General features: G+C 44.1%; 1 protein-coding gene across 1 annotated transcript in view; it reads left to right on the top strand.

The window, feature by feature from the left end:
- The first annotated feature begins 4,243 nt into the window (after positions 1 to 4,243).
- LOC143768185 (uncharacterized) overlaps positions 4,244 to 12,423 on the top strand; it is a 73,935-nt gene continuing 65,755 nt past the window's right edge. Inside the window, exon 1 of the mRNA XM_077256875.1 lies at positions 4,244 to 4,301. Coding sequence (XP_077112990.1) covers positions 4,275 to 4,301 — 27 coding nt within the window. The 5' untranslated portion in view covers positions 4,244 to 4,274. The remainder of the gene's footprint in view (positions 4,302 to 12,423) is intronic.

Genomic DNA, 12,423 nt, shown 5'->3' with positions numbered 1-12,423 from the left:
CCGGCTTTTCTATAGAACACCGGTGCGTATTTCTCGCAAGTCACACTGCTGGTCCGTGTGTAATCCGTATTTTTCTCACCCCCATAGACTTTCATTGGCATATTTTTTTGCGCAATACGGTGACAAACGCAGCATGCTGTGATTTTCTACGGCCGTAGAAGACCGTATAATATACGGATCAGTAAAATATGGCTGATAGGAGCTAGGGCATAGACAAGCACTGTACCATATGCAATCCGTATTTTCAGCACCTCTCATACGTCCGTAAAACACGCTAGTGTGAGGCCGGCCTAAGGCAAAATTTTTCGATAAAGATCTACTTAGGGATTCACTGTTTATTTGAAATGTAAAGTTATTATATAGGAATGTATGAATTAACATTGTTGAAAACAGAATTACATTTTTAAGCTCGGTTTTTCTTGCTGGAAAAAGTTCATATTAATGACAAACTTATTTTCAAAGTTGCATCAAGATCTTCTTAGGGATTCAGTGTTTATTTAAAATTTAAAGTTACTATCTAGAAATGTATGGGTTTGCCTTGTTGAAAACGCAATTAAAGTTTAACCTCCGCTAATTTATTTTTAAATAGAGTGAAGTGGAAAGGAAAAATACATAAAAAAAATACTACTTTAGAAAAAAAAATACCATAGGCATAAGAATGGCAGAATATGGCGGCGCATAAAGACTGAATCCCTAAAAAGATCTTAATGAAACTTGGAAGATAACCTTGTTGGACTTATATGAACTTATTCCAATAAAAAAACGGAGCTTAAAACCGTTATTCAGTTTCCAACCATGATAACACACTAGGCATAGGTATGGCAGAATACGGCGCATAAAGACTGAATCCCTAAAAAGATCCTAATGAAACTTGGAAGATAACCTTGTTGGACTAATATGAACTTATTCCAATAAAAAAAACGGAGCTTAAAACTGTTATTCCGTTTCTTACCATGATAACACACTAGGCATAGGTATGGCAGAATATGGCGCATAAAGACTGAATCCCTAAAAAGATCTTAACGAAACTGGGAAGATAACCTTGTTGGACTAATATGAACTTATTCCAATTTTAAAAAAATGGAGCTTAAAACCGTTATTCCGTTTCCAACCATGATAACACAGTAGGCATAGGTATGGAAGACTATGGCGGCGCATAAAGACTGAATCCCTAAAAAGATCTTAACGAACCTTGGAAGATAACCTTGTTGGACTAATATGAACTTATTCCAATAAAAAAAACGGAGCTTAAAACCGTTATTCCGTTTCTTACCATGATAACACACTAGGCATAGGTATGGCAGAATATGGCGCATAAAGACTGAATCCCTAAAAAGATCTTAACGAAACTTGGAAGATAACCTTGTTGGACTAATATGAACTTATTCCAATAAAAAAAACGGAGCTTAAAACCGTTATTCCGTTTCCAACCATGATAACACAGTAGGCATAGGTATGGAAGAATATGGCGCATAAAGACTGAATCCCTAAAAAGATCTTAATGAAACTTGGAAGATAACCTTGTTGGACTAATATGAACTTATTCCAATAAAAAAACGGAGCTTAAAACCGTTATTCCGTTTCCAACCATGATAACACAGTAGGCATAGGTATGGAAGACTATGGCGGCGCATAAAGACTGAATCCCTAAAAAGATCTTAACGAAACTTGGAAGATAACCTTGTTGGACTAATATGAACTTATTCCAATAAAAAAAACGGAGCTTAAAACCGTTATTCCGTTTCCAACCATGATAACACAGTAGGCATAGGTATGGAAGACTATGGCGGCGCATAAAAACTGAATCCCTAAAAAGATCTTAACGAAACTTGGAAGCTAACCTTGTTGGACTAATATGAACATATTCCAATAAAAAAAACGGAGCTTAAAACCGTTATTCCGTTTCCAACCATGATAACACAGTAGGCATAGGTATGGAAGACTATGGCGGCGCATAAAGACTGAATCCCTAAAAAGATCTTAACGAACCTTGGAAGATAACCTTGTTGGACTAATATGAACTTATTCCAATAAAAAAAACGGAGCTTAAAACCGTTATTCCGTTTCCAACCATGATAACACAGTAGGCATAGGTATGGAAGACTATGGCGGCGCATAAAAACTGAATCCCTAAAAAGATCTTAACGAAACTTGGAAGCTAACCTTGTTGGACTAATATGAACATATTCCAATAAAAAAAACGGAGCTTAAAATCGTTATTCCGTTTCCAACCATGATAACACACTAGGCATAGGTATGGCAGAATATGGCGCATAAAGCCTGAATCCCTAAAAAGATCTTAACGAAACTGGGAAGATAACCTTGTTGGACTAATATGAACATATTCCAATTAAAAAAACGGAGCTTAAAATCGTTATTCCGTTTCCAACCATGATAACACAGTAGGCATAGGTATGGAAGACTATGGCGGCGCATAAAGACTGAATCCCTAAAAAGATCTTAACAAAACTTGGAAGATAACTTTGTTGGACTAATATGAACTTATTCCAATAAAAAAAACGGAGCTTAAAACCGTTATTCCGTTTCTTACCATGATAACACACTAGGCATAGGTATGGCAGAATATGGCGCATAAAGACTGAATCCCTAAAAAGACCTTAACGAAACTGGGAAGATAACCTTGTTGGACTAATATGAACTTATTCCAATAAAAAAAACGGAGCTTAAAACCGTTATTCCGTTTCCAACCATGATAACACAGTAGGCATAGGTATGGCAGAATATGGCGCATAAAGACTGAATCCCTAAAAAGATCTTAACGAAACTTGGAAGCTAACCTTGTTGAACTAATATGAACATATTCCAATAAAAAAAACGGAGCTTAAAATCGTTATTCCGTTTCCAACCATGATAACACAGTAGGCATAGGTATGGAAGACTATGGCGGCGCATAAAGACTGAATCCCTAAAAAGATCTTAATGAAACTTGGAAGATAACCTTGTTGGACTAATATGAACCTATTCCAATAAAAAAAACGGAGCTTAAAACAGTTATTCCGTTTCCAAAAAAGTGAACCCCTACATTCATGTATAGCAACTTTATGTCAAATAAATACATAAGTAAATAAATTGGTTACTCTGCTTCAAATAGAGTGAAGTGGAAAGGAAAACTAAATTAAGAAAATGAAACGGTAAAAAAAATCTAAAATAGGCATAAGTATAGATGAATACAACTCAAATATCTACCATAGGCATAGGTATAGGTTAATTTGGCACATAGGGTTTTAGTATGCACCTGCAGTAATGTCCTGCAGGATCAGTGTCTCCACAGTCAAGGACCACTTCGTCGTACACACACGGCTCCGCTCCGTACATCTCATACACACAGGGCTCTGCTGCATCCACCTCGTACACATACTGCTCTGCTCCGTACACCTCGTACACACACGGCTCTGCTGCATCCACCTCGTACACATACTGCTCTGCTCCGTACACCTCGTACACACATGGCTCCGCTCCTTACACCTCGTACACACACTGCTCTGCTCCGTACACCTCGTACACACACGGCTCCGCTCCGTACACCTCGTACACACACGGCTCCGCTCCGTACACCTCATACACACACGGCTCCGCTCCGTACACCTCGTACACACACGGCTCCGCTCCGTACATCTCATACACACAGGGCTCTGCTGCATCCACCTCGTACACACGGCTCCGCTCCGTACACCTCGTACACACACTTGGCTCCGCTCCTTACACCTCGTACACACACGGCTCCGCTCCTTACACCTCGTACACACACGGCTCCGCTCCGTACACCTCGTACACACACGGCTCCGCTCCGTACACCTCATACACACACGGCTCCGCTCCGTACACCTCGTACACACACGGCTCCGCTCCGTACATCTCATACACACAGGGCTCTGCTGCATCCACCTCGTACACACGGCTCCGCTCCGTACACCTCGTACACACACTTGGCTCCGCTCCTTACACCTCGTACACACACGGCTCCGCTCCTTACACCTCGTACACACACGGCTCTGCTCCGTACACCTCATACACGGCTCTGCTCCGTACACCTCGTACACACGGCTCCGCTCCCTACACCTCGTACACACACGGCTCTGCTACATCCACCCTGTAAACCCCTCCCGACCCCACACATAAACTTCCCCTCATCCAGCACCATGACAACCAGCTCAGCAGAGTCCTGCATACACTGAGGCCCCTGATCATGTGACCCCTGACTCCTCCCCTCCTGTGACCTCATCACAGGTCCTGTGCGCACAGAACAGCCATATATGTGGTGTGCGGCTCTGCAGGTGGAGGTAGGTGCTGGAGGTTCCCCATTACAGGGCGGGGGCAGTAACCCCTTCAGTGCTGAGACTATTTTGTTGTGTTTGTTTTCTCTCCTTGTAAGGCTAGGTTCACATTGCGTTAATGGGTTAACGCTAATGGACTGCATTGCACGGTGAAATTGTCGCAATTAACGCCGTGCAACGGGTCCATTAGCGCACCCATTGACAGCAATGTGATTTTTCCTTTTTCGGCACGCGCTAGCGATGTGCCGTTCTTTGGTGACGGCAAGCAGCGTCCGAGGTGCGCCCGAGGTCCGTTCCTCGCTAGCGCAGATCGGGGATCTGACCTAGCGGGGACGGCGAACACAGACCCTAGAGAAACATTGCGTTAAAGCAATCCGCTAGCGCTATGCGCTTAACGGATTGCCCTAACGCAATGTGAACCTAGCCTTAGGCCGGGGTCACACTTGCGAGTGTGATGCGAGAAACTCGCGCATCAATACCTGGCACTGTATTTCTATGCAGTGCACGCTCCGGTTCCGGGTATTGATACGAGAGACTCGTGCGAGTTTCTCGCATTGCACTGGCAAGTGTGACCCCGGTCTAAGAATCCATAACATTTTGTTCCTCTTCCTCTGACTATTAGACCTTTGTACATTACAGGCCCAGACACCGTTATTATACACTTAGGTACCATAGTATCTGGGCCACCCCATACTATTAAGTACTTGGGGGTGGAGCAGGGGCTGGCTGGCAAATTTTAGCCTGGGGGGCAAGCACACAGCAGTGGCCCATGAGTAGCGGCCCATCCTTAAAGGGGTTGTCGGATCTTAAGCTACATGTCTAGTCACTATGTGTGAATCCTCATATCGTGCGCACTGTGCGCTGTGAGGATTCTCCGGTGCCTGCGCCGGGAACAAGTGGTCTTGTGACTGCAATATATAATATGACACACACACGCACAGTCCCACTGTAAAATTGACACGCACAGCCCCACTGTATAGTGACATATACACGCACAGCCCCACTGTATAGTGACACACACGCACAGCCCCACTGTATAGTGACACACACGCACAGCCCCACTGTATAATCACACACGCACACAGGGCCGGACAGGGACAAAAAAGCAGCCCTGCCACAAAAAAAACCACCAGTCCACATACTCAAACACTCCCCACCCCCAATCAGTGAATTTTGCTATACTTTGTTCTGCCCTTCAACAATCCTCTTAAAGGAGTTATTTGAAGAGCCACATGTGAATGGCGCCGAAGTGCGAATGATTGACCACAGGTCCATTTACATGGTGCTCTTTAGAGCTCCAGCTCTCGGGATCATGGGGGTCTCAGCGGTTGGACCCCGGCGATTCCAAGATCTCGGCATAGGAGATTACTTGGGATAATCCATTTAAATGGATTTTCCAATATTTTTAAAAATTTTCCTATAAAAAAACTGAAAATAATAAACCAGTATTGACTTTCCCAAAGACCAATGTCGCCTCTCTGACAACCGAACAGGAGAAATGGCGCCATGCAGTGTATATATACAGGACAGGAGAGGTGGTACTGTGCAGTGTATATATACAGGACAGAAGGAGTGGTACTGTGCAGTGTATATATACAGGAGGAGTGGTACTGTGCAGTGTATATATACAGGACAGGAGGAGTGGTACTGTGCAGTGTATATATACAGGAGGAGTGGTACTGTGCAGTGTATATATACAGGACAGGAGGAGTGGTACTGTGCAGTGTATATATACAGGACAGGAGGAGTGGTACTGTGCAGTGTATATATACAGGAGGAGTGGTACTGTGCAGTGTATATATACAGGACAGGAGGAGTGGTACTGTGCAGTGTATATATACAGGACAGAAGGAGTGGTACTGTGCAGTGTATATATACAGGAGGAGTGGTACTGTGCAGTGTATATATACACAGGAGGAGTGGTACTGTGCAGTGTATATATACAGGAGGAGTGGTACTGTGCAGTGTATATATACAGGAGGAGAGGTACTGTGCAGTGTATATATACAGGAGGAGTGGTACTGTGCAGTGTATATATACAGGAGGAGAGGTGCTGTGCAGTGTATATATACAGGAGGAGAGGTGCTGTGCAGTGTATATATACAGGAGGAGTGGTACTGTGCAGTGTATATATACAGAAGGAGTGGTACTGTGCAGTGTATATATACAGAATAAGGCCACATGTTCAGTATTTGGTCAGTATTTTTTATCCGTATTTGTAGCCAAAACCAGGAGTGGGTGATATGTGGTGCATATGTTTCTATTATACTTTCCCTCTGATTGTTCCACTCCTGGTTTTGGCTACAAATACTGATGTAAAATACTGACCAAACACTGATAGTGTGAACGTGGGCTTAATACAGGTACTCATTAGGGTGGAATCACAGTAGAATATGGCATCGGATGTGAGAAGAAAATCGTACCACTTTTGTGGAAGAAAATGGAACCGATTTTTTTTTATTTTTTATACTCTTTATTAGCCCATGTGGCAACATTTCACTTCCATATCAGAGAAATGTTCAGTTATGGATCTGAAACGTTGCCACATGGACTAATAAAGAGTCCGCTAGTTTTCTCACAATTAATTGGAATGATAGATAGATATATAGATACACACACATACTTAGTAAGAATAGATACTGAGAATTACACCATTTATGCAGGACAGTAGAAGTATACACAGCTCCCAATATACCGTATGTACTCGAGTATAAGTCAACCCGAGTATAAGCCGAGTCACCTAATTTTGCCACAAAAAACTGCGAAAACTTATCGACTCGAGTATAAGCCGGGTATACATTGTCCCCACATCCCCGTCCTTGTATGCATGGCTCCTTATCTCCGTCCTTGTGTGCATGGCTCCTTATCCCTGTCCTTGTATTCATAGCTCCTCATCCCCATCCTAGTATGCATGGCTCCTTATCCCTGTCCTTGTTTGCATGGCTCCTTATCCCCATCCTTGAATACATTGCTCCTTATCCCCGTCTTTGTATGCATGGCTCCTCATCCCCGTCCTTGTATTCATAGCTTCTCATCCCCGTCCTTGTATGCATGGCTCCTTATCCCCGTCCTTATTTGCATGGCTCCTTATCCCCGTCCTTGTTTGCATGGTTCCTTATCCCCGTCCTTGTATACATTGCTCCTTATCCCCGTCTTTGTATGCATGGCTCCTCATCCCCGTCCTTGTATGCATGGCTGCTCATCCCCGTCCTTGTATGCCTGGCTCCTTATCCCTGTCCTTGTATGCATAGCTCCTTATCCCTGTCCTTGTATGCATAGCTCCTTATCCCTGTCCTTGTATGCATAGCTGCTCATCCCCATCCTTGTCTGCATGGCTCCCCTGTCCTTGTGTGCATGGCTCCTTATCCCCGTCCTTGTATGCATAGCTCCTTATCCCTGTCCTTGTATGCATAGCTCCTCATCCCCATCCTTGTCTGCATGGCTCCGCTGTCCTTGTGTGCATGGCTCCTTATCCCTGTCTTTGTATGCATAGCTCCTTATCCCTGTCCTTGTATGCATAGCTCCTCATCCCCATCCTTGTCTGGATGGCTCCGCTGTCCTTGTGTGCATGGCTCCTTATCCCTGTCCTTGTATGCATAGCTCCTTATCCCTGTCCTTGTATGCATAGCTCCTTATCTCCGTCCTTGTATGCATGGCTCCTTACCCCCGTCCTTGTATGCATGGTTCCTATAAAAAACAAAAAACAAAAACACTTCCTACTTACCTTCCCTGCATGCCCTCGCAGCATCTCGTTCTGGTGCCAGCAGCTCCTATGGCTGGGCGATCACATGTCCCCCACTCATTAAGGTAATGAATATTTACCCACACCTATGGGAGTGGAGAGGGGTGAATACTCATTACTTTAATGAGCGGAGGACACGTGATCGCTTGGCCTGAAGAGCTGCTGGCCCTGGAACGAGATTCAGTGAGGGCGCGCAGGGAAGGTAAGTAGGATGTGTGCTGGAAGCCGGCGGCTGTGGCTGTGCACACTGTAAGAGAAATGAATATTCACTGCCAGCGCAGTGAATACTCATTTCTCTTTAGCAGCGGCACAGACTTTAGCCTCAGCCGCCGTCTCCTGCCTCTGTGACCCGCTGCTCCCCCTCCATCTTTCTGTGACAATGACTCGTGTATAAGCCGAGGGGGGCGTTTTCAGCACTAAAAAAAATATGCTGAAAACCTCGGCTTATACACGAGTATATACAGTATACTACAATCTATTATATACACAGCTGCATATTATATACCGTGTTAAGGAATATAGAGCGGTGAATATATTATATAGTGTAGAGATGTGGCAGCAGTGTATATATAGTGTGAATTCCACACTATATACATAGCACCACACTATATAAACATCTCTGCACCATATAAACATCTCTCCCTCTCTCTCAATATATTATAATTAAGACACCATTATACTATATTATCATGCATACATTATGATGCACACATCACATAAGAGACACCGCGACTGCTGAATATATATCACATTGAAACTACTGTATATACAATATATAGTTGATACTGCGACTGATGTGCATAGTTGTAGTATCACCTATATATTGTATGTGATACTGTGACTGCTGTACACACATTATTTAGGTGAAACTGCTATATATATATATATATATATATATATATATATATATATACACATACACACACACACACACAGATATATAGTGCGACTGTACACAGCAGTATCACCTATATAACGTATATGCAGTAGTCAACATTATACAGGTGATACTGCAAATGTTGGATACATATTATATAGGCAATACTGCTACTGCTGTGTATGATAGTATCACCTATATAGTGTATATACAGCAGTCTATATAGATTATATAGGCAATGCTGCTACTGGTGTGTATATACATTATATATAGGTGATACTGCTGTGTATATATGTACGTGTGTGTATATATACACACACCAGTATCGCCTATATAACGATACAGTATATACTCAGCAGTATCACCTATATAACGTATATACACATCAGTAGCAGTATTGCCTATATAATGTATATAGACTGCCGTATATACATTATATAGGTGATACTGTGATTATATACAGGAGTAGCAGCCAGCATCACCTATATAATGTATGTATAGCAGTCTGTATCTTATACTGCTACTGATGTGTGTATACGTTATATAGGTGATACTGCTGTGTATACAGTGGTGTGATATATACACCCCCCGCAGTGTCACCTATATAAGGTTTATACACATCAGTAGCTGTCTCACCTATTTAAGATATAGACTGCTATACGTACATTATATAGGTGGTATAGTGATTATATACAGCAGTATCACCTATATAATGTATATATAGCAGCCTATACACATTATATAGGTGATACTGCTGTATATAATCACTATACCACCTATATAATGTACGTATAGCAGTCTATCTTATATAGGCAATACTGCTACTGATGTATATACGTTATATAGGTGATACTGCTGTGTATACATGTACATATATATATATACATACATACACACACACCCCGCAGTGTCTCCTATATAAGGTATATACTCATCAGTAGCAGTGTCACCTATATAAGATATAGACTGCTATACGTACATTATATAGGTGGTATAGTGATTATATACAGCAGTATCACCTATATAATGTATATATAGCAGTCTATACACATTATATAGGTGCAACTGCTGTATATACATTAAAAAAAATTCATCTTGGGACTCACCCAGGTCCCTGAGATGGGGGGGAGGTCGGTAGGATGAAGAGCTTAAGTGGGTCGGGTCCTGTCCAGCATAGGCGGTGAAGAGGAGAGGATCCCAGGCATTGGTGAGGAGAACAGTCTTCTCTGACGCTGGTGCAGGCCGGCCAGGGTCAGACACACAGTCAGGTGGAGGCGCCCTCTATGCGCGCCGGACTTTTCAAATCTCTCCATGTGCGCGCGTGGTCTCCTGCTTGCCCGCGCTGGCACAGGCAGCAGACGAGCACGCGCAGGAACTAGCAATGCGGCCGTGCTCGTGCACTAATTACCCGGGCCGCCGCGGCACTTCTCAGCGCGGGCAATGCGCGCACACAGGACCTGACTGACAAGATTTAAAGGGCCGGCTGGCGAGATGCGCTATATATGAAAATCGCTGCTGGTCCTCCAGCGGCCCTGTGCAGCTGCTCAGGCACCGGCCCGGGGGGCATATGCATTCCTGCAACCCGGGCCAGTCCGCCCCTGGGGTGGAGGAGTATGGAGCCGAGCTCTGTCAATCCTTCTTAGGCCGGAGTTACACTTACCTTATGGAAAATCGATCGGAGTCTCTTTGCCGAGAGTCGCACCAGTGTTCTCCGTATGGTGATCTGTGTGTAATGTGTTTGCAATGCGATGATGAGATTTTCTCGCACCTATGTATCCGTATAACATCCGTATGGCTTTACATTTCTCACTGCTTTTTCCCATTGAATTTAATGGCTCAATGGGCTGAAATGAGGAAAACGTGTGCGTATTTGTCACAAGTCTCAAGCATGGTCTCTGTGGTGTCCGAGTTTTTCTTGCACCCATTGGCGAGACTCGGGCGATATACGTGTACAATCACAGCATTCTGCGATTTTACACACATGTAGAATACACCCGAGAAAAAAAACGATCATGTGAACTGTCGCATAGAATAACACTGGTCCGACTTCTATGCCATGTTTTCTCACATAGCACTCATCCATATTCTACGGCAGTGTGACTTCGGCCTTAGATGCCATGTTTGCTTATGACACCAGCAAGTGATTACAACCTCCCAACTTCTGAAGAACATAAAGAGGGTCAAATTATGTGGTGCACTAGCAGCACATCTTGGCCATGCCCCTGACCACACCACTTTTTCACCCATTTCCCATTTCCTTCTCCTTGGGCAGGAGGAGTTGTCTAGAAGGGCGCTGGTAGTGAAGGACATTCAGCAGATGCCTGAGACTGCCGTCTGTAGACCCAAATCCAGGACTGTTCGCTGTAGTTGGGACTGGAGATGAGCGGATCAATTCACAGGACTCCAGTCCAGCGTCCAGTGCTACCTGCCAGTTGAGCGGGAGGCCATGAATCTCTTACGTTCTGGCGTCTTTAGATTATCCAGGGCCAGAGCGACGTCATCTGTGCGTCCTACTCATCTCTAGTTGTTATCTGGGGATTATTTTTGTTCCCTCATTCACACTCGGAGCCGCCAGAACTTTCTCATCATTATGTAGCTTGACAATACGGCATCTGGCTTGTTTGTGTCTGTAAGGCCATGTTCACATGGTGCAGAAATACTGTGTTTTTTATCTTCTGCAGGATCCGCACCCAACTACACAATAACAATACTTTCCCCTTATTTGATGCGTTTCTGGTGCATATGTGAAGCCGCATTTTTAATGTTTTATTTTCTAGTACAGAAAAGCTTTGATTCTGCACTTAACCCCTTAACAACCTATGACATGTATATCCACCGTAGATCACCTCCCTCTGTTTGCTACAGGCTCTGTCTCTGAGCTCCCACATTTTCCAGCACATGACAGCTGATCTGATCAACTGTCATGTGCCCCTAGCCACCGGTGGAATCGCAATACATCTGCGGCTGTTAACTAGTTAAATGCCCCTTTCAAGCATTTAACTAATGCAAAATGGATGCACATCTTAGCTCCTGACACATGATTGCTGGGTGCTGATGGGTTGGCGTGACAATCCGGTGTCTGCAGGAGATCCCTGTGATTGTCATTGCCAAACTGCATCCACTTTGCTTGCACAGTTAACCCCTCTTCACGACATTCGCAATATATATACATGATGCTGCGGGAGCTACGTTCTCGCAATCTGAGCATACATACGGCATGATGATCTCGCGGGTTCATGCTGAGCGCCGACGCAATCAAATGCAGGTGTCATCTCTATATGAGAGGTGACACTCTGCAGCAGCGCACACGATCGGTGCTAGCACTGATCATGGGCATTTAACCTCTCTGATACCGCTGTCAATAGTGACAGCGACATAGAGGAGCATTGGAGAGGGAGGAAGCTCCCTTTGTGCGGTCATCGACGCAATGTGATTGCGTTGTGCAGATGGTCTCCATGGTGACCTCAGGCCGAAAGATGGCTGTGGATCATTGCAGAGTATTAGATCAG

The sequence above is a fragment of the Ranitomeya variabilis genome, chromosome 4, assembly GCF_051348905.1.
Source record: "Ranitomeya variabilis isolate aRanVar5 chromosome 4, aRanVar5.hap1, whole genome shotgun sequence".
NCBI lineage: Eukaryota > Metazoa > Chordata > Amphibia > Anura > Dendrobatidae > Ranitomeya > Ranitomeya variabilis.
Note: the sequence above shows the minus strand (reverse complement) of the source record. Positions and strands in the feature narration are given on the sequence as shown.